The sequence below is a fragment of the Megalops cyprinoides genome, chromosome 12, assembly GCF_013368585.1.
Source record: "Megalops cyprinoides isolate fMegCyp1 chromosome 12, fMegCyp1.pri, whole genome shotgun sequence".
In the NCBI taxonomy this organism is placed as follows: Eukaryota; Metazoa; Chordata; class Actinopteri; order Elopiformes; family Megalopidae; genus Megalops; species Megalops cyprinoides.
The window spans coordinates 31,491,269-31,513,912 of record NC_050594.1 but is presented as its reverse complement, the minus strand read 5'-3'; the positions used below and the strand labels follow the sequence as shown (position 1 = coordinate 31,513,912).

Below are 22,644 nucleotides of genomic sequence, written 5' to 3'. Positions count from 1 at the left end.
CTCCCCCCTCCGTTGGGGGGGCCCCCCCGTGGCCGTTACCTTTGGAGCGGGGGGGCCCCGGAGGGCAGTGTCGGCGCGCTGATGGAAACTTCTTGGCCCTCATACCTTCCATGCGCGGGATTTAGCCTGCAGCAGGTTCCACCACGTTTGTTTTGCAACAGGGTGTCTCCCGCTTATTAAACCCCGGTCTGTAAATCTTCCCTCTGTAGGAAAAGCCACTAATTGGCCATTCTGCTGGCTGGTGGCGGTTTTGAGCATGGAGACAGTTGGGCATTGTTTTATTCCTTCTAAATTTGCCCCTATTAAGCGCTGCCTATTGAGGTTAGTTAGAGATAATAGCATCTGATGAGCCACAGGCATTATTAACTCTCATTCAATGGCTTGCAGAAGGGAAAATCGTCAGCGGGAGATGGATTTCTTTTTGAGTCGTGGCACTCTCTCGGTTCTGTTGAGGAGAAATGGAACACCTAATATATTAATCCAGAGCAATCGCTGGCATGCAAGCAGACAGAAACATCGGTAGCCCAAGGCGGAGATCAGCGCTGTTTACACAACAGTAATGTGGAATTGAGAAATTAGCACGTCTGCCACGCAGCCTATGTTTGCCGTTCCTTTATTCTCAGGTTGCAGCTTTGTGTGTAATACACCTAGTAATCTGCATACAGAATCTACTGTTCTGAATTGGGCATACAAGCCTGTGCCTGAATTAAAACACATGTCTTTTATCTGAACTTCACTTTGGCTTTGGTTTCAAACTTTCACATGCCCACGCCTCTGTCGTCAAATTGCCTATAGTTTACACAGTTTTTGCAGAGGACACATTACTGTTTATGAAAACCACCATCCCCATAGAACCGATTTCATCCATCTCCGCTCAAGAGCCAGCTCTCCCATGAATCCTCCCTGTTTATGTGCACCGCCCATAAACTTAACCCGCGGCAGACCTCTGGATCATAATTCCGGCTCCTAACACAAACACCGTCCGACGGGGGCTCGTACCTTTCTGTCCGCCCGGGAGACTCTCCGCAGCTCGCGACAAAGGGAGTGGCGACGCGCACCGCCTTCCCCCAACATATGGCTCGAATTCCCGTCCCGGGCGGCCATTAAGCGAAATGAGGGAATCATAAATTGCCGGTTATCTTTGGACGGACGCATTAGCGTCGGCTGGGAGAGAATGAGCAGTGGCGTGTAAAACATACCCCATCTATTATTCACCAAACAAACCCTGGCGCTTTTGGCTGATAATACTTGGGCCGCGGCCCAGCTCTGTAAATAATGACAGTATGCTGTTAGCATTCATTTCTGCTCATGTGTAGCTGTCAGTAACCCATCAGACATGTTTGTGATAATTGCACCGCTCAGATGTAACGTGCGGCGGGGGGGGGGGCTGGTTCCTACATGACGGCTTGGAACGGGGAGCGCAAACAAGCCCCTGGGGGGGGACCCGGCCTGTCGATCCTCCGGATTGATGGGGCTCTCGTTTTAAATTTGTGCGAGTGCGATAAGGCCCTGTCAGATTTTTATTTCTACAGCTTGTTCAGAGCCGGGTTGTCCCACCCGAATTGATTGACGAACATCGTCTCTCGCCAGGCTTCGTCTGCCAGAACCCTTTGGCGCGCCAGCCCCGACCCGGCCGAGCTGCGCTCGACTCAAGCTCCAGGTACCAGACACAGAGAGCCCAGGTAAGCGGAACCGCCTCCAGTACCTCCGAGTGGCTACATCTTCTGAACTGGCTTGAACCTTTGCTGACCAAGGCAGTGGTGTCTCCTTCTGTCTCTCTCTGTCTCTCTCTCGCCCTCTCTCTCTCTGTCTGTGTCTGTCTCTCTCTCTTGCTCTCTCTCTCTCTCTCTTTCTCACTCTCTCTCTCTCTGTCTCTTTCTGTCTCTCTCTCCCTGTCTCATGGAAAAGGACTCTCATGAAAAACAACTGCTAATGCAATTACGGCGCCGGGGTGACATCATCCCGAGAGCGCCGCGCTCTGTGAATTATTATTTTATCATTTTTAATCAAGTGACTAATGCTCTCACTAGGCCCCGTTGCTTAATGATGCCGCAGCGGCTAATACGTTTGGCTCACTGGAGTCAACTACTGAACCCAGCCCGGGTTGGGATCTGATGGAAGAGATTATCAGACGAGACATTTTCCCGCTCCGCCCCTCTCAGTGTGCAAAGAGCTGGCTGTGCTGGAGAGAGTGCCTTTTGTGTGGCTCTGCCTGAATATCTGTATTGTTGTGTGAGATTGCATTTTGGTTCAGCTTACCCTGAGCTCCTGAACATTCACACTATGTCCTCAAATATATTTCCTGCAACTGCTACAGGTGGCAGTGCAGCGTAGTGGTGAGAAGCACGGCTTGTAACCAAAAAGTTGCTGGTTCGAATGGGATACTGCCGCTGTACCCTCGGGCATGGTTCTTAACCCACAGTTGCCTCAGTAAATATTCAGCTATATAATTGGACAAAATTTTTTACGTGAATTATTTTTTCGAGTTGAGCAACCAACGAATATACGTCACGTTGCCTTCATTCGGATTGGCAGTCGCCGTGTCACATCGCTCAACATTTGCATAAGATAGACTTTTTGTCTATTTTGGCCCCGTCTAGCTGACGGCATAACGACCGCTTGTCTCTTGTCGCTGTAAAACACCCACTTTGATTGAAGATGAATGGTAGCCGGTCGCTTTGTCTCTGTCTCTTGTAGCTAGTGTGACCAAGGGGTTAGCCACAAACGTTTTGTACGTGCTTTTGTAAGTAGCTGTGGATAAGGGCGTCTGGCAAATGACTGAATGTATACTGTAATAAGATTGTCCATCTCTGTCTGCTTTTGAATATGTGAATGTCTTGTGTTTTTGTGCGTAAGTGCTTACCTATGTTTTAGTCAGTCTGTGTAGGTGATGTTAGTGTGTGCCTTTATGTTTGTATGTTGGCAAGTTAGCGTCTGTGTGTGCGCGTGTGTGTGTCCTGTTCCTGGTGAGGTGCTGTTAGTGGCTGACGTTCCTCTCTTTGTCCCTCGAAACTCTGCTTCTTAGCGCCCTTCGTCTGTGCAGCCGAGCACCACCAGCACCAGAGGGGTAAGTGGGTGTGCCCTTTTGCCTGAAACTCGATCACATGGTCTCTCTTTTCCCTCTCTTCCCTCTCCATGCCTCTCAAACCCTGTGCATCTCATCACAGGTAAGGAAGTCAGAGCTGTGTTCTGTCTCCTTTTTGGGACTTCAAGAGCAGCAGCGTGGTGTAGTGGTAAAGAGCAGGTCTCGTAACTCAACTAAACTAAACTGTTAGCTTTGTAAGTCACCCTTTGTAAAACAGGCGGCTAAGTGGATGCAATTTAATGTGTTTCGGGTGCAGTGAGTTGATGGCGGTGCAATACAGCAAATGCCCTAGTACAAGGTGTTGATGGAAGTATATTACAGTGACACCCCCAGCAGAAACACTCATTTGTGTTGATTGAAAACAAATGATTGGAAATATTACAGTCTCAAAATACAGGGGCAGGCAGTCCTGTCCTGGGAGAGGTACAGTCCTTGCCTCTATAGCTGTCTGGCTCTTTTGTGCAGTACCTCTATGTAAAGCCTCATACACCTTGAAGTAGTTAACGGACTGGAAGACAGCAACAATTAAAATTAAAACTAGGGAACATTGCAGCCTTTCGGGGTGAGGGACACGAGCAATATTAAACAAAGCTGGTCTGCAGTAGTAGTAGCATACGTGTAACAGCCCCTGGTATAAACTGTTCCTGTCTGAGGGTCCCAGTGTGTCAGCCCGGAGGCCCATGAGTAACCCATCTGCAGTTCCTGTGCTTTGATTAGGACCATTAGGATCATTACAAAGGATTAGGAGCCGCTAGTCTCCGGCTGCCGCGGTATCCCTTTAACCAGGCAGACAAATTAAACATAATCTGCCCGCTATTTAGATGACAAAACCTATAGGCAAGGCGCTGGGGTTGCGCCCTGCGTCCTGGCCCTCGCTCAAACTGCCCTGTCTGGGTCGTCAATCATCCGCGGCGATGTATGTCGCAGGGGGGAGAGCCGCGGTGCCAGCGGAGGTATAAAACGTGTCTTTCTTTGTCAGCAGGGTTTTTTTCTTCCTTTCAGGGGGGCTTTAAATGTTCTATGTTTCTCCAGGGGGAGATTACTCATGTAGCTGAAAAATAGGAGCACCTACATTTAACTGCTGGACTCTTGCCGTTTTTGTGCTGACGCAGCTGAAAAGCCCTAACCCCCCACCCCCCCCCCCCCCCCCCCCCCACCACCACCCCGTCCCGCCTCCGTGTTCTGGGTGGCCGGCAACGCCGTGCGCGGAACGATCCAGGAAGTAATTGGCCTGATTAAGCCGCAGCGTGTTTGGGTTTCTGAACGCGAGGTGGCTCTCACCCAGCCACAGTCCGGCGGATTTGATTGGCCGCGCAACGTCTCTCTGCTTCTCAAAAAAGGCTCAGGCTCAGCCCGTCCAACGGAATGGCGCAAAGATTTCATTCGATTTTGTAGACCTTGAGAGAACCGCCAATCGCTGTGGGTTGAGCGCTTAGAGTATCTCGTTATTAGCGTGTGGAACGGACAGCAGTGAAACTGCGGGATTCACGCTGTTCCTCCCTCAGGCCCCGCGACCCATGTCAGCCAGCGACGCAGACGCAAACGGGCTGAAGGAGAAACAAGGAGCAAAGCAAGGAGATAGCACCCTCGGCCTGACCGCAGAGGAGGTAACCACAGCGACCCGGTTTGGATTAACATGAACATTTATCTGTGGGCACACAGGGGGAGAGGGAAAGAGTGTGGTTCACACCCTGTACTTGTAACTGGAGGGCTCTGGGTTTGAATGCCAGATTCACCCATGCTGATGTGGTTATAGAGCAGTGTTGTAAGATGTTGTGTCTTGCGTGATTGTCTCCCTCTGAATGCATGTGCACCAAGCTGAAGGTTCTGAGGCGGATAAAAGAGGAGCATGAGAGACGAGGAGGGTTCATTCGCATTTTTCCCACCGCACAGACTTGGGAACTGTACAGGTAAGAGAGATTTTCCCCACCACACTGATCTGGGATCAGTACACATGAGCGATTTCATCCTCACCCTATAGACCTGGGATTAGTAGAACCAGGGCAGGTATTCATGAAAAACCTCTGTGTAACTGAGAGTGGGGTGGCGACACTTAAAAATTAGTTCTCACCTAAAAGTTGTACAGAAGATTGTATATATTAAGGAGCTACAGGTAAACTACAGCAAAGAACTGGTACTAATGGTAAGGCAAAAGACAAAGTTTGCCTCACATTGTAGCTTGTAAAGCCATGTGGTGACATCACAAACAGATGCTGAAGTTGCAATCCAAATGTCAGTATAGGAGTTCCTTTTCACCATTAGCCTTCTGCCATGAAAAACTGTGTCCGGTCAGCCAAGAGGAATAGTATAGTGGAAATCCCTGTTCTTTAACAGAGCTGCTCAAATTGTGGGTCCTCGCCTAAATTTGGGTGTTGATGAGCAACAGACAGGGTCGTGATTATGATCTGTTTTATATTACTGTTTAGAACAATTACATCACTCACTGCTTCTGTGTTTGGACAGGTTTTTTGTATACATAGATGGCAATTTCAGGTTATCTAATGTTTTTATTTTATTATAATTTTGCAATTTTACAGACACATACGGTATATATTATATATAAAAAGCCCATCTTCTTGGTAAGGTTAACTAGCTGGAAGAACATGAATAGCTAGTTAATGCAGCAGCTCAGGAAAGCAGGCAGACTGAGAGAACTTGCGCCTACAGGTACTGTGGTTTTACCATGTGACTATGGCAGTGCACCAGTCAGGCAAATTAAGCTCACTGAGAAGTATTGGGCATATGCTCCTACAAGGGAGAAATATGCAATAATGTCCTCTTTTACAAAACAGCATTGTGTTAAGCTGTTGAAGGCAGCTTGTGCTTGAACAGCCAGTGCTCAGTGTGTGCGCATGCGTTAGAAGATCAAAGGAGCAGAAAGTTCCCATGAAACGGCCAAACTTGTCCAAGCAGTTTAAAATGTTGAAGTGTTTCTGTATTTACATTTGTACATTTCTTAGCACTTATCATAACTGTGTTCATTATTATTTACACTTGGCTCCAAGCTGCTGGCTCCCCAGCACACACGTTCGTGCAGGGCTGCCCTGCGTTTCAGTTATTGCTGCAGACGTCCCTGCGCCAGCCGTGTAGGTTGACATGTGAATAACACGCACGCATGGGCACACAAAGCAATGCCCCGGAGACCCCTGCCGTCTGAGGATCTGCGATTTACGGTTTTGGATATTCTTGCCAGGCAACACGGCCTGGTCCCGGCTTCGCTCTGTGTTCCAGAGATTGTGAGCAGCACGCTAGTCCACACTTGCTTAAAATTGCGTGCAACATGCAAAGCTAAATACCACAATATACATATGAGTCACCTGTTTATTACCTTACATTACATTCTTTTTTTTGTTAATGTTGTGGTTGTTTTATATATGTGCAAAGAGTGTTTTTTTAAGTCTTCGTTATTGGTACTGTGCAGCGTGGTCAGGTTTCTCAGGGATCAGCATAAGTGAGAGATGTCTTCCTCACCTCACAGATATGGGATCAGTCTGTCTGAGAGGTTGTCCCCAACTCACAGAGCTGGGAACAGTCCCTCTGTTAGATTCTTACCACTTCACAGAACGGGGATCAATCTGTCTGAGGGGTCGTCCCCACGTCGCAGATCTCTGATCAGTCTAGGTGAGAGATCCTTTCCGTCTCGCAGATCTGGGATTGATCTAGGCGAAAGGCTTTCCCCACATCACAGATCTGGGATCAGTCTCAATCAGAGGCTTTCCCCACCCAAATATTAGTTGGGGTGAGAAAGAGAAAGGGACTGACGAGTTCTGGGAGAGGGGAGTGGAGCCCCCCTTCAGTGTGTCATAGCCAATTCGTGGATCAGTCTGGATCAGAAAGTGTGCTGTAGTCTGTATATAACAGTGGAACTGATCACTTGAGGAACTATGAGGTGGATTATCTGTCTCTGAAGATGCGGCAGGAGAACAGTCGCCTTGCACAATGCGGCTAACTTTACAAACAGGGCGATGATGTGTCCCTCAAATCCTCTGCTGAATCTGGTGGAGTGTGGACAGCTATTGTATCGTCATGAATAGGCTTTATAATCGCTGATTTTTTTTTTTTTTTTTTTTTTTTATTTGGGCACAACAAGAAAGGGGCCTTGTTGCCTTCGTAATGATGAAAGCATTTATCTTTATTTGCTAGCGAGGCAGAAAACCCCGCGTGATTGTGCAAGATTTTGCGAAGTGCACTCCGAGGGGAAATCAGTTTGTGTGCTAAGCACGCCACGGGCCTGATGAGGGATTTGCTGGTTGATTAGCTTTATAGTTCTGTTTGCATTGGGGATTTAGCTGCATGGTGCGTTACGCCATGTTCTTGGACAGAGCCGGGACACATGAGAGCGTCTGCCACCAGGGTATCCCTGTGAAGCAGTCAGATCCCCTCCAGCGCAGCCCATGCATCCTCCTCTCTGACAGGAGGAAGTCAGATAGCAGCAGCTGAAACTCAACACCCTACACTGTGTTCATCACTCTTATCTGATTTATGTCTCTTTTGTACAGTGGATATCTGGAATACAAAACGTCCATGAACTGCATGTTAGCTACCAGACTTTTCCCGGAGAGGTAAGAGTTTCGCTGCCGATTTGTTTAATTCATGAGTTTCGCAAATAATGTGTTTTGTTAAAAAGCGATAGTGTAAGTGAGTAAGTCACACGTGGTTAGGTTTGTGTCTTTGTTTTTATGAGTGTTGAGTTGTGCTGGAGTGGAGTGGCTATGTGGCAGCGTGGCACAGGATTTGAGGCTTCTTTAACGGTCCAGTTCCAGAGAAAATGTATTTGGAAATAAAATCAAACGTTTTCTTTCTCAAGAAAACTGAAGCTATTCTCATCCAATTACACGGGATTCAGGCACGGAGCACTTGCCTGTGAGGCCAAGTTTACATATACTGTATATATTCTCAGCATTGCACAACATACCTAGGAGCTTATTTCCAATTTGGCTCTAGTTTGATAATTTATTTTTTTGTCTTTTGTACCTCAGGTTGGGAAAGGCAGCTGCGACCCTGAGGTCACGGTACGTGCTGTCCCTCTCCCCCCCCCCCCCCCCCCCCCTCCCTCACCTGCACAGCGTGACGGCCTGTGTGTGTCGCCCCCCCCACAGGAATGGGCTGAATGGGGACGTGCTGCTGCAGGTGGACGGCTCCCACTCGGAGGCCCGGCGTCATGTGATCCAGTACGAGCGGAAGCTGCTGTCCCTGGAGGCGCGGAGGCGCAGGCGACACCAGCTCGCCGGGCGCGCCGCTCTCGGAAAGAGGAGAGGGGGTACGCTTTGGGGGGGCGTAGGGGGTGCGGGGGGGTATCTTGGCCCAGTTGACTGAGCACAGCTTTGTGGCCAGTTCTGTTTGGCTGAAGGAACAAGGCAGAAGTTTCCAGAAACACTTTTTCGCTCTCGCGTCAGACTCGGTGATAGCTTTAAAATCCCTCCCTGAGTCTGAATGGATTTGCTTGAATATTAGACTTCAAGGTGTGAAAGCTCTCCATAAAAATGTCATACTGGGAACAAAGAGGATTTGGGATTTTGTCTTGAAATGTCTTTCTTTCCTCAGCCAAAGGACACAGCGCCCCCCCTGCGGAGAGCACTGGCGATGAGGAAAGTGGGGAAGAGGAGGAGGGGGATGAGGAAGAAGATGAGGAGGAGCAGGAGGAGGGGAAAACCATTCCTCTTCCTCCTCCTCCTCCTCCAGAGAAAAAGCCCGCTGAAGTGCAGGCGGAGACTGACGCTCTGCGTGACGGGCTCTGCGGAGGGGCCCAGCAGAGAGCAGCCTCACATGGGCCTGCCTCCCCACCGCAGCCCAAACCCAAAGTCAACCTCCTCCACATCCTGCAGCAGGGCTGGGACCTCAGGTCAGTGCCAGCCCCAGGCTCCGGCCTCTCCGCTAGGCCGCTCCGCTCCCACAGCAATCCCTCACTTGCTTCCTTGGCAGCGTCGGGCCCGGACTTCTACAGGGGAGTCTCACAATCCATCAGCCCAAAGCCCCAGCATCAAGGGCTAAAACTGGCCCCTTTTCATACTCAAGTATGTGTTTATCCACCAAAGTTATTCGCCTCTTGGACAGTAAAGTGCCTCCTTGATGTAAACCTAATTTACAAAGTGGAGGAATTCAGAGGAAGTGGGCCTTTTCGGAGCCAGCGAATCCCGTGTGTTAACCTTGAATCCCGTTGTAGAGACGTCTGTAATTGGCCCTGTTAATTGTAGGAGTCAGGCTGTCTTTTCTTTGTTTTGGTTGGGATTTTTGGAGGGACTTGAAAGTAGTCCTGCTACCCTTTGTTTTGTAACAAACCTACGAAAGTATGTGGGCTTTTTTTTTTTTCACTGTGACATTAATGAATATTACATACTCCTGTCGGAGCCTTAACAAAGGCTCCAGTCTCCTATTGATTTTTTAAAATGCGTCTGAAATTGTAATTGGAGGGGGGGGGGAATTATAATAACAAGTCTGAGTCTGTAGAAATTCCTCGCTACTTGCCAGGGCTATGGAAGGACCTGGGCAATTATAGCACAGTATATCATTGTTTGTGTTTGACAGCTTTTTCAAAACATTTTTTTTTCCACTACATTGTGCTGGCATTATCCCTTCCAGGTTCATTCGGGACATGAAAACAATCCGTCATTCCTGCACTGCCAAGGGACGGGTCTCTCTAATCTTACACTCCATCTGAAACTGATATATACCTGAATGTTTTTCAGTCTTCTGCAAGATGCCAAACAGCGTGTGCATCATAGCAAAATGTTCTGCTTTTTTTTCTTTCTTTTTTTTGGGTCTCAGATGAGCTAACTGACAGCTGCAATTTTGTATTCTCTGGTATGAAGGGATAGCTTTCCAGGGGTAACCTCTATCCCGGGGATGTGAGACCAGTCCTTAATCTCCTTGGACGTGCTTCCATATTGTATGTAATGCGAAAATGAATGGAATGTACTGATGCACGACTAATCATGGAGTACTCACAAGGAAGTTATGCTCCGGACCACAATTATAGCTGTGTGTCTAAGTGTGCTGTCTCCAATGGTATGGTGTGTCAGTGGCTCGCAATGTTTCTGTATTAACGTGGAGGTTCAGACGTGGACCGTTTCAGAGTCGCTGATTCTGTATCGTATCCCCATCTCTACACCTTGTCTGTCCCTCTCTCCTCATTCACTTAATCTGTCACACTGTCATTCTCTCTAAATTTGCATTCTGTCCTCATTGTTTTCTCCTTCTTTACTTGTCAAATATTTCTCTCTCTTACCACCCCCCCCCGCCTTCTCTCTCCTTCTCTTACCCTTTGTCCCTCTCCCCACTTCTCCCCATTTCCTCCTTGTTCTTGCTCTTTTCCTCCCTCTCTCTCTCTTTCTCTCTCCCTACCTCTCCCCCTTTCCCCCCTCTCCTCCCACTCTCCTACCTTTCTCCCTCTCTCCTCTCCCTTCTTTTCTCCCCACCTCTTCCCCTTTCCCTCGCTCTCCTTCTACTGTCCTCCCGTTCTCCCTTTCTCCTCTCCCTCCCTCTCCCCCTTTTCCCTTTCTCCTTTCCTTACTCTCCTCCTTCCCTCCCGCTCTCCCTCTCCTTCCTGTCTCACTCCCTCCTTCCTTCTGTCCTCAGTAAAGTACAGGCACGCATGGCGTTCTCCTCCTACCTTCAGCGAGTTCAGATGAGACTGCTGGCAGAGAGCAGGGGAAACAGCAGCTCAGCCTGGCCAGAGAAAGACGATGACCAAATGGTAACCGTTTAAATCAAAGTGTTCTCTGGAACTAATGGATAGAGAAAACAGACCCCTCTTTTTCTGTTATCTTCATTCATTTTCCTCTCGCATTGTTCACAGCATGTTACTCATCCCCGCCACTTTGGAAGCGCATAAAAACGTATGAAGCATTAAACATATGTGGCTGTGTCGAAAGGAAAATCGCATGAGTACGTGCTTGTGTTTGCGCTGGTGAGATCGGAAATCGTGTTCTGGTTGCGTTGGAATGACAAACATTATCTCTCGGCCTTATGGAGAGCATTAAATCATAACAACATGTCTTGCTGTGATATGACCATTATGGAAACCGAGGTTTGAATTCAGGAGTGTTTCACTTGGAAAGTCTCTCCGTTTCGAATAGCAGGAATTTTTCGCCGTACTGAGAGCGCTGTATGCCGACCTGTAAGAATTTAAAGGGGCGCTGCACCCAAAAACGATAATTTAATCATCTTTTCCTTGCTTTGAAAATAGTCCAGGGAGAATTCCAGGTGTTGTCTGTCGCTGGGAGGAGGCCAAAATCTGAGGTATGTAAACAATTTCAGTCTCTTGCTTGGTGCCAGTGGCTCAGTGTTGTCCAATGGAAGTAACAGCAGTCGAGCTGGTTTAAGGCAAACGTGGCCAAGTAAATATTTTCTGGCAAATTTCATTTCAAATCGACCAACCAGCCTCTATACAGACCTATCCTTTTTGAGTCTGTCCATATGCAGATTACTCACAAGCGCAATGGTTTTTAGCGAGGTTGTAAACAGGCCAATGCATAGGTATCCATAGAAACGTTTAGTCTTGGTTTGGGAGTGAGAGAGGGAAAAAAAGACAAAAACAAAAAACAATGAATTGTTTTTCTCCTCAGTGCTAAAAACGCCCCCTCCAAATATGCTCCGACGTAGCCAGAGGTGAAAAGGACTTGTCTACAGAGGAACGGTGGTTGATTTGAAATTAAGTTTACCAGGAGTTATTTACTTGGTCACTTATGCCTGAAAGCAGCTGCACTGCTTTAACTTCCATTGAACAGCACTGATCCACTGGCACCATTTGAGAGGCTGGCGTTGTTCACCTGCGCCTGATTCTGGCTTCCTCTGAGGATTGGACAACACCTGGAAACCTCTCACAACCGTTTTAAAGGTAAGAAACATATTCCGGTTTGCGGGGAGTGCTACTCTAAATGGGTAGTGGTACAAAAAAATTATATATTGACAGCATATTTGAGAAAATATATTTTTGGCACAGTAAATATATTTAAATTGAATCATTAGTTTTTCTATATTGCAACATATTTCTGCTCCATATTCATATGTTTTAATTGTATTCCCAACATACCTGTGTGTTGCGCAACGGATTTCTCAGTATATTATAATACATGTGATTTCAGTTTGGGTGAGGGGTGTTTAAAGCCAGCAAACAAGGGCTGAACACAGAGGTTGTCTGAATGGTGTCATTGCTCCTGGTTAGTGCTGTGCGTGTGGAGCCCAGGCCCTGAGTGTTCACTCTGCCCCCTGCAGGAGCTGGTGATCCGCTTTCTGAAGCGAGCGGCCAGCAACCTGCAGCAGGACCTGAGGATGGTGCTGCCCAGCCGCCGCCTGCCGCTGCCCGACCGGCGCCGCATCCTCTCCCACCAGCTGGGGGAGTTCCTCCACTGCTACAACAAGGTGCTCGCACCCGCAGCTGTCCTCCCTGTCCTTCCCTATGCTGTTATTCGCATTATGCCACTGTGTAACCAAGTTACCACAGACAGGTACGACAGCTTATCTGGGTCACCGTTACAGCATGGTGACTGCACCCCCCCAGCTGTCCTCCCTGCTCTGTTATTCATATCATGCCACTTTGTAACTATGTTATCACATACAGTACATGTGTGACACATTATCTGCATCAGTGTTACTATCCTTTATAGCGTATGGCTCTTATGCAGGTTAAAAGTTGCCATCCCCATCCTAATTGATAAGCTGTCAGGGTCTTGAGTAGCTCAGTGGTTGAGGCATTTGCTTTGAAGGAAGCCGAGCTCCACGGCCCCGGGTTCGTTCCCAGCTGTGCCATTTGCCGACGGCGACTGGAAGCCCACAGCGGCAGGGCGAATCGGCCCCGTCCTGCAGGGGATAGGGGTGGGGTAGGTCGGCCAGGGTTTCCTCCTCCCGCTGCTCTCGGGCACCCCGCGATTCATCGGGCGCCTCCCCGCCAGCCGCTCGTGTGACATCACTGCAGCAGCGCTTGTCCTTCAGTGACCGCCCACTCCGCTGGAGTGTGCTGTGCGACTTTTAGTGAGGGGGAAAAATAGTTATTGGCTGGTGTGAGTGCACTGGGGGGGACAGCATTCGCTCCAGACCGAATGCAGTGGCAGATGCTGCGAAACAAGCCTAATGTACGGTTGACGATTCCAAAAAATACAGTTTTATAAAAAGAGGGGAAAAAAAAAATCTATAAGCTATTTTTGAGCGTGTGATCATTCATGTGAGGTGGATATTTGTAAATATGAGCAGATGATGTCAACCTCAGAAAACTGAATTTTCACCAGCACAAGCTTGAAGTAATGAAGGCTGTGCTTTCACCAGGGAGCTGCTAATCTGAGGCAGGAGCTGGTGGCACCTTACCTCAAGCAGGGCTTTTTGGGAGCGCAGGTTCCGAAGGGGCCCTTTCCGCGCATCTTTAGCTCCCTTTTATGTCCTCTGCGGAGGCTTCCAGCTGGACCAGGCCGCGGCTGGAGAATAACCCCGGCCTCTTTCAACTTGTTTCTCCCTTCCCAGGAGACGGAGCAGATGGTCAAGAAAATGGAAAAGCTCAAAGAAGAAGAGCACTGCGTCAACCCAGATGTTTTCCAGGAGTTTGTCGCTGAGGCCAGGTTAGCGAGCCAGCCCTTTCCCTCTCCATATAAATCTACAAGGTACCTGTGCTTCAGGCTTTGCACCAATTAAGCGCAACACTTCAAACAGACACCCCACGCCAGCAGCCATCCCATGAACGCAGTTAATGTAGTTAACACATGAAATGAAGCTGTCACTTGATGGTATTTTTTTTCCCCCTCTCTGCTTCTTGCTCAGTGAAAGCGATCTGGAGGAAGTCCTGACATTCTACACGCACAAAAACAAGTCGGCCAGCGTCTTCCTGGGGACGGGGTGCAGGAGGGCCAAAACTGACAGCAGCTGTAAAAGCTCGGGTGAACCGGGCGGGTCCCACAGCCAGAGGGGTGAGTGCGAATGGGCCGGCTTCCCCAAAATTGACCTGAATAATGCTGACGTCAGCAAAGAGCACCGGGTCACACTGCCCCCCCCCACTGCGTAGGGAGAACTGTTAACCGAGGCTGTAATTATCCGTGGAACACTCTACAGCATAAATAATGTTCTCAGGAAATTTTGGTCACAAATAATTGAAGAACACATGTTGGTTGTTTGTTTATGCACGTGGCGTCTTTTGCTTCCAGCTTGTTTTCCCCCCGCTCTCTCCTCATTAAGCGATACCGTTTCTCGAACGTTTCTGGCAGGAGCGTTTGAGGCGTGTCCCCCTCGCCGGTTTGGGTTCCCTCTGCCTCGCGCAGATGTGCACTGGCAATGCAACGCAGTGATGCAGTCACCGGTTTACTGGGCCGTGCTCGGTGCTTTTCATGTTCCCGCGGTGCGCTTCGTCACCGTCGGTAGGGTCTCGCCCCGCTGCCTTTGTTTCCACGACGGCGGCGGGTGAACGCCGCACCTCCGCGGTCCCCGCGATCCTGACCTCCGCGCCGAGCGGAGCTCTAGCGCTGCGCTCGGTCCATGTGAGTTTTATTAGTTCCACGAGACCGCAGCATTTCACGTTTGGTATAAATCTACTCCGTGATTCGCGTTCTCGGACTTGAAAGCGGTCCAGTCATGAATTTTGTTCTTTTTTTTGTTCTCCACGGCCTGTTCCGCTATAGTCTCGGCCCTCCAAGCCGTCCACACATCACTGTGACTTCACACCTGTTGAATAGCATTTATACAGGGAGTCCTAAGAGTCACACCTTATAGGATTTCTTGTAAATACATGAAAAAATAATAAATTTAAATTGTTCGTGATTTGCTTCCTTCCTTTTTAGCCGGCCATACATATATTCCCAATTTCAATCTAGCCTAAAGTCTGGTTTAACGTCAGCCTGAACCACGGTTCGATATTACCGTGCGATTCCTTTTGGTTGTATCATGTAAAACACTACAAGCAGTCTTTTCATTCATACTACAGTTTGAAGTATTTTATCAATGGAATATTAAAAGACGACTGCGCTCAGTCTTGTTGTTTTGCAGTGAGGGAAATGTATTCCAAGTTCCACTACAGAAAGCAGAGGCTCTGTATACAAAGCTCTCAGCAAGAAGTATCGCAGTGGAAGTTGCCGTGCAGATTGATTTAACAGAACAGCCAGCAAATGTTTTTGCAGGGAAGCATTCGAAAATCCCAGGCTTATCAAACATACGTGTAAAGCAGCTTGTGTGTGAACAGTTTTCTCTGAAGTCAAGTGTAAATAAAATCAGGCAAGCAGATTCAGATTTATGTTCATTTCATTGAAAACAGTGGTTACCGACGGCTATAGACCTTCATATTTAAAAGCCTGATTGGATTTCATTTGTGGAGTAGTAGTGTGCTTTGGTGGTTAAGGAACTGGGCTTGTACCCAAGGGTTTGCAGGCTTGATTCCTAAGTGAGACATTGCAACTGTACCATTGAACAGGGTACTTAACCTGAATTGCTTCACTAAAATAAATGTAAGCAATGCAAGCTGCCCTTGGTAAGGGTGTCTGCTAAGCAAATAAATTGTAATGTAACGCCCAAACACAACGTAAGCCCCTCCCTTTATTTTCATGTCAGATAAACTGGTGCTGTATTTTATATGTGCTTTGAACATCTCAGAGTGGTGACAGTAGTGGGATTTCCTGGACAGACGTGCGGTGTATTTGACGTGGAGGTGAAATGCAGGAAAGCAGCCGCAGCTTCTCCTCCCGCCAGCCCGCTCGTACGGCTGCGTCCTGGCTGAAGCCGCACGCCCACGCCCCTGCCCCAGAGTGTGCGGACAAGGTTACTCCCAGTCAGCTTTCAAACAAATGGCAGCTTGGCTGCGAGGCCGCGCCAGCAACATCTGTTATTATTACTGATGCTATTAAACCGAGTGACCTAAAGTTGTTTTTAAGTTTTCCTGCAGTGGGAGCCGCTCGAGGCGATGATGAAACAGGATTGCGTGGAAGGTGTGCGTGCAGTGTCACAGCTTTGCGAAACGAAAGCCCCCCCCCCCCTTTCCCTTTCTCCCTTTCTCCCTTTCTCCCAGCCTTAAAACGTCCTTGTGTTTTTGATTTCCAGCCTGGATGGGGATGTGTTTGGAATGGAGTTTGTCTTCTTATGCTTTCCCAACTTAAACAATGGAGGAGTTGTGGGGTGGTAGGGGTAGGGGGGGGTGGTGGTGGGAGACTAATTCTATGCGTAAGACTTTTGGAATTACTGACACTTGCGATAACGGCGGGTTTGCTTATCTTCTACACTGAACAGCTGTCCCTGCGGCGAAGGAGGAGTCCAGCGCCCCGGAGCCCCCGCCTTGGCCCGTCAGACCCGCTGCGGCCCAGCCCCAGGTCCCCGCCGTGCCCCAGCCCCAGGTCCCCGCCGTGCCCTCCTCCCAGCACTCCTCTGCCTACCCCGTCCCCTTAGACTGCTCCCACATTTACCTGCAGCACAGCTCGCCCCCGCTCCAGCTCCAGCTCCAGCCCAAACCCCTGCCCCCGGGTCAGCCCACGCCCCCCGCCCTGCCTGTCCCACCGCCCCACACCTCCGCCCCCTCTCTGCTGCCATGCACGACCTGGGCCACCGCGTGCCCTGGCCCCGTCCCCCTGGCGTCCTCCCAGGCCACCCAGGAGCCCGTGCAGAGAGGGCGGCCCTGCGCCCCGGTGCTGCCCGCCTCCGCGGCCCCGTCCTCCATCCCGAGCGCGGTGCAGATCTACAGCCAGAGGCTCACCCGGCCGGTCTCTGCGCGACAGGGTAACGCTCGCCAATCGCCGCCTATAGTGCGGAGCTGTTCGTATGAAGTGCTGAGATGAACCAGTGTTATCTTTTCCAGTTATCCATCTTTTCCCTTATCACTTTCCAGTAGTCTCAGCCTTTTCCTGGGGTCAGGGAATAATTTTCCGGTTTTTCCCAAGCAGCCTGCATTTTCTGGTCGTTTGATTCCCTCTGGAAAATGCACTATACACAGCACTTTGTGACAATCTTGATTTTAAAAATGCACTATAACAAATAAAACTTGATTGATTGATTGATTGATTAATTGATCCCAGCATTTAGCGCCATTCCCAGTTTTTACAAGCTGTGGGTGATTGAGTATAAAACAACAGTACCGTACAGCAGTACTGTACAGTCTGGCATCAGCACAGGAAGTTCATTTTCTGACGTGGCCATGTCTGCACTCAGAAGCGTCCTTTGTTTTTCCTGTGTGCATAATGCATTTGATAACCTTCCATCACAAAAGCTGTCATGGATCAAGCTGCAGCGGTGTGTGTGTAAACGGCTGTGAGTGTTTGGAATGCACGGCACAAGGCATGGCTCACTGCTTTGCAGTCAGACCTACTCCAGGTCTTTGACAACCAGATGTAAAATGACGTATAACTCGCCTCAAGATGCAGGGATTATGTACAGTTCACTGTTCCCTTTCTTGTAAGTACTTCTGTGGACAAGCTGGTACAGTACCATCTGTTGTTGCCCTGTTTCAGAGGGACCACATGTGAATCTGAGACTGCTTAGGGCTTGGAGTGATTTAGTTCTGTCCAAAGAGTAGATGTAAGATTACCACACTGTGTACACTCTTCAGCCTATTCCTCATGTTGATAAGAAGATATGAAGGTAGTTTTCAGTTTCTCATTTAGCCTGGTTTAGCATCGCTTTTGCATTATATTTGGAAGTATTTTTTTTTCTCTCTGCATGTGGTTTTACTAATGGACAAGTGTGCGGTCTTCTACTCCTGTCCATAAGTGGCTGGTGTTCCAGCCAAAATAGGCTGATTAGCTGCCATGTTGGTGAACCCGTGTGTTTGGTGTATTTTCAAGATCAAATTTGTATTTTTACTCGGCTTTTGTTTCAGAATTGTGGGAGAGTTACTGCAGTTGACAGTTACTGTATTACCCTAATTAGAACGAAAAATAGAACAATACAGAAATTGTTGGTGTGTCAAAACATGAAGCTCAACAACTCACAGTTTTGACTACAAGATTATATCTCTGGCCAAAATTCTGAAAACATAGTGAAGAAGTATTTCTAAAATGTCTGGAACCGAGGTAGATATCCCGAATTCAAATTAATATAAACAGAATAATTATGGTCATTTAAATGCATTGGGTTGGTCTCTACAGCAGAAACACTTTGTACTTTGTCTCGAATAAAGTGAACTTTGACCTATGGCCTCGGTCCTTTTAATGAAGACTTCATGAAAATATTTCTATCAGCCCGTAAATAACATATGTTTATTTCACAGACCTAGATTACGGCTAATCCCATTTGATTAAGCGGTGGTTTCGGTGAATTCCTGTCATCCATCTTTGGCTGAGAGCAGGCAAACAGGACTTAAATATGCTTAGGTGCTCTGTTGGTTTGTGTTAATTAGTGTCAAACCCCTGGCGCCACTGTACTCAATGGGACCACAAAAGCGGTGAGTCACCAGCACATGAAAGGGGTGCATGGTCCACCAGCTCTCTGTGGCTGACTCCCTCATCCCCCTCCTTTCCCCAGCAGCCTCCCGAAAGGCCAGCCCCAGTCGGTCCAGGCCTGGTTCAGCAGGGACGTTCAAGGACCTGGATGCTCTCCTGCCGCAGGGAAGCTCCAACCAGCAAGCCATCGTTTCTGCCCTCCAGAAGCTAGCGGAGAAGCAGGCCGCCCGCCAGTACTCTACCTCCAGCCACATCAGCCTCCTCACACAGCATGTGAGTACCGCCAGTTAGCCCCGCCCCTCTCCTGTCTGACCCATTCCACTGCTTTTATTGACATAAACTGACCAGTGACAAGAGGACTGGATTTCCCAGCCTGTCATTCCAGGAATTATCTCACACTCTCCCATCCAGCGTTTCTTTGGGGTTCATGCGCAGGAAGGGTGGGCCACACCGTGCCGTCCTGCCCCCTGAAAAGCCCTGCTCTTACTCTGTGGAATCAGAGAGTATGCAGTCTGACATGGGGCTAACCTGGATCATGTGTCAGTGTCCATTGTTCAGATGAGTTTCATTGAAAGACAATGGATGTTGTAAGGCCCAAAGAAACAATTGGCAATAGACAATACACATATAATATATAATATAATGCCTCACATATAATGCGTTCAGTCTAAGTAGTGGTGTTATGTTTGTAGGTGTTTTATGTTTCATTTCCATTTTGAACACTGTTCCCACTTCCATCAGTGTGAATCCAGCTCACCTGCCATGCGTCATTTGATTATAACAGTGAAATTGTAGTGTCCGTAGTGAATGTTTAGACAGAATAAGACAAAATAAATATTCTCTTAATAGTTTTTGCACACGTAGTTTGGAAGTGGTACAGTTTGGGGAGGGGGGGTCCCCCTGAGTGTTCATTCAGGGAGAGGCTGTTGGAGAGATAAGGCCCAGATAGAGGCTGCACGTGTGTGGAAAGCATTTGGCGACGACTGCCCTTATGTTTTTGTTCTTTATGATTTTTTTGTATATAATGTATATTGTCTAATAAATCTTTGTCTGGTTCACCCACTCCTCCCCCTTATTCTGTTGTCAGCCTGTTGTTGACTCCTCGCCATCTCCACAGATGGTCAGGACTAAAGCCATCAGGGAAAAAGCTTGTTGAGGAAATGCCTCAGAATGTGGACGGCACTTCTTCCTGCTGGCCTGGCCCCTCAGTAGTCGCCTGGCTGCGTTTTACAGCGCGCTGTGTCTTTCCCATCTCCAGGGGGCTAATCTGAACTTCTTCTGTGAACTGAACTCTTCTGAGAGTGTAGTCTTGCTGTGCTTTATCCCTGAGATTTGTTGCAGTGAGAGCATAAACTTTCAATGAGTGGTGACCTTCTGTGAGGTTTGTGAGATTCATCAAAAGAGTGTAGTCTTGCAGTGCTTGTATTGCTGAGATTCGTCCCAGCGGGGATTTGTAATTTAATGTTCTTTATTGGTGAGATTTTTTGCACTGAGTGTAAAATTTCAGTGCTTCATCTGTGAGGTTTGTCACAGTAAGCATTCACACTTGCAGTGCTTCATCTGTGAGATTTGTCACATGTGCCTTTCCCACTGATCCACTTGGTGTGGCTCATAGTTTAGGTGTAAAAGCAGAGAGTACAAACCGCTGATCTGGTCTAGTGTCAGACTACCCACAGAGGAGGACCGGGTTTAGCAGCCTGGTTTAGTGCCATAACAGGCATTATCATACTCTCGCTAACGAAAGCTCTTATCACTCTGCCTTTCATCTCTGCTGTAGTCCATCTCCTATTACAGCGAATCAGTGTGAAAGCAAAAGAAACCAGATGCTACTGGATTAGCTCCTAATTGGTAACCGTTCTAAGAAAGTAAGTGCCCACCGTGGCATCAGGACCCAGCTGTGGGTGTGCTTCAGTGGGGGGATTTCTCACAGTGGCAGCAGCACCCAGCACTGCCTCATCGGTGAGACTGGTCAAGTGACAGCAGGATTCAAAAAAGCCTCATCGGTGAGATTTGTTACAGTGACAGTCTGATCCAACAGAGCCTAATCGGTGAGATTTGATACAGCGACAGCATGATCGAACAGAGCCTAATCGGTGAGATTTGTTACAGTGTCCGCAAGGTCCAGAATAGTTAAAATGTGAGATTTTTCACAGGCACAGAGCAAACCAGCACCAATTCAGTGGTTAGTTTTGTTGAGTTGAACCCAGTGACATAAGACACAGTTAAGCATTGAGACATGTTACAGAAACAGAGGAGCCCAACAGAGAGCTTCAGCGATGAGGTCGGTCAGAGGCAGCCTGGAGCTGGTGCATCGGGTGGGGGTGGGGGGCAGAGCGTTTGGCGGGGGTTGGGGGGGTGGTTGTGTGGCGGCTGAAAGGTGAAGCGCCGTGTGCGGTCTCATTATCAGACGCCCCACAGGGGAGTGCTTTGTGTTGATATTTAACAGGCAGCGGGTTTTTTTCTTGTGTGTGTGGTAATTGATGCTTATAAATGAAAGAATGTGGTGAATTGGCACTGAGCGAGGGAACGAGGAGCCCTCCCTGAGTCAGAGGGAGAGCTCTCTCTCCCCACGCTCGCTGTGTGCTGTGGGAAGCGCGCCGGCCTCCCACCCTCTCCCTCCCTTTCACCCCTCCCGCCTTTTTTTTTTTTTTTTGTCTGAGCCTTTGGATGGCACCAGACCACACAGACTGCTGGGGTTTATGGTTTCCTCTGTGCTGTACCGTATTCTGTTACATACTGTAAGGTGTTCGCTGTAATTCCCACAGATGGTTAATCCTAGCCATATACGTCCACCCCCCCACCCTCACAGAGTTTTATGTTTTGTTTAAATATAAGGGGAAATTTAGATGTTTGACCTTTTTTGTGTTTGGATTGGACCCAGATCGAAAAGGCCCTGGATCGCTCGTTGGACCCGTAGGATGGTCCGTATCAGGAGCGCGACCGCTGTGCGACCGCTGATGACCTCACCGAGGTTTCCAGGATCGCGTTTCTCTCCAGTGCGCAATCACATCCAGATTTTCAGGGATATTTTGACCATCACATGTTTAGCCAGTAAATTCATTGAAAAAAAAAAAGAAGTATTCTTTTGTCCCAGCGGTTCCAGTTGGTATTGTTTCGGGGTTTCGCAAGGCATTGCAAATCACTGTGAAACCGTAGCTAGCAGAGCCCCTGCATGATAAAAAGGCCAGATTGTGTTGTTACTTTTGATTCCAGCCAGCACCGCCCTGACACCTTCCTCTAAAGACTACAGATCACATGCATACTGCTTCGGGGTGGGTGGGATTCAACGGAAAGACCTCAGACAGAGCTGCAGGCTCTCCGCCTCTTCTTACCTGTGTCAGCCTGGCACTGCAACACCAGATTAGTATGCCTTGTTGCACTTGTTCAACCCCCACCTCAGGTAATGCAGGAACAGAAGGTGTAAGATCGTGTCTGCTTTATTTTCATTACATTAGTCAGACACTCTTAGCAGTCACTCTTATCCAGAGCGACTTACATAACTTACAATTTTTACATGTTATCCATTTATAGAGCAGGATGTTGACCAAGGCAATCCTGGGATAAATAACTTGCCCGAGCATACAGCAGCGGTGCCCCAGCGGGGAATCGAACCAGCAGCCTTTTGGTTATGAGCCCTGCTTCTTACCACTGCGCTAAATGAACGTATCAATATTCACGGGTTGATATATTTCTTTATTTTCGCAGCCCTTGCTGGCACGCGCGCTCGCAGCAGGGAGCGTAATCCCTTAATGAAAGTCATTTCCTCTCGCTGGCACCGGCGGCGCGGGGCCCGCCTCGCCGACACAGGCGGCCGACTGTCACCGCTCGGCATTACCCGAGCTCTGCAGCTATGCGGGGAATGCACACAGCAATAACACCAGCGGTACATTCTGATCCCTGCCGATGGGCCGGGCCTGGCCAAAACTCGGCCGAACACCAGCTCAAAGTAGGCGTTAGAGTGGAGCAGAGCGTAGGCGTTGGCTTAAACCGACCACCCGAACGAGAGAGGGAGGGAGTCCGACCGCGTCGTCCTCCGGGGAGAAGTGCTCCTCAAGTGCTGTGGGTGTTTCAAAATGTGCGATCATAACTCAGCGCACAGCTAACAGCGTACAGCTTCATTCAAAATTGCGCTCATTGAAGCCAGCAAAGAGGAATCCAAAATGTCCCCTGACATTCTCCGTTTGTGGAAGTCTAAAAATAAATTCTGAACCAGCGCCATGGTTCCAG

At 48.7% G+C, this 22,644-nt stretch overlaps 1 protein-coding gene across 1 annotated transcript in view; it reads left to right on the top strand.

Annotated features, from left to right (window-relative positions):
• ttll5 (tubulin tyrosine ligase-like family, member 5) overlaps positions 1 to 22,644 on the top strand; it is a 77,047-nt gene that overhangs the window by 21,026 nt on the left and 33,377 nt on the right. Inside the window, exons 15-28 of the mRNA XM_036541500.1 lie at positions 1,591 to 1,682; positions 3,026 to 3,067; positions 4,591 to 4,692; positions 4,904 to 4,995; positions 7,585 to 7,647; positions 8,065 to 8,097; positions 8,185 to 8,345; positions 8,630 to 8,927; positions 10,661 to 10,778; positions 12,299 to 12,445; positions 13,538 to 13,632; positions 13,832 to 13,977; positions 16,277 to 16,759; positions 18,500 to 18,690. Coding sequence (XP_036397393.1) covers positions 1,591 to 1,682; positions 3,026 to 3,067; positions 4,591 to 4,692; positions 4,904 to 4,995; positions 7,585 to 7,647; positions 8,065 to 8,097; positions 8,185 to 8,345; positions 8,630 to 8,927; positions 10,661 to 10,778; positions 12,299 to 12,445; positions 13,538 to 13,632; positions 13,832 to 13,977; positions 16,277 to 16,759; positions 18,500 to 18,690 — 2,063 coding nt within the window. The remainder of the gene's footprint in view (positions 1 to 1,590; positions 1,683 to 3,025; positions 3,068 to 4,590; positions 4,693 to 4,903; positions 4,996 to 7,584; positions 7,648 to 8,064; positions 8,098 to 8,184; positions 8,346 to 8,629; positions 8,928 to 10,660; positions 10,779 to 12,298; positions 12,446 to 13,537; positions 13,633 to 13,831; positions 13,978 to 16,276; positions 16,760 to 18,499; positions 18,691 to 22,644) is intronic.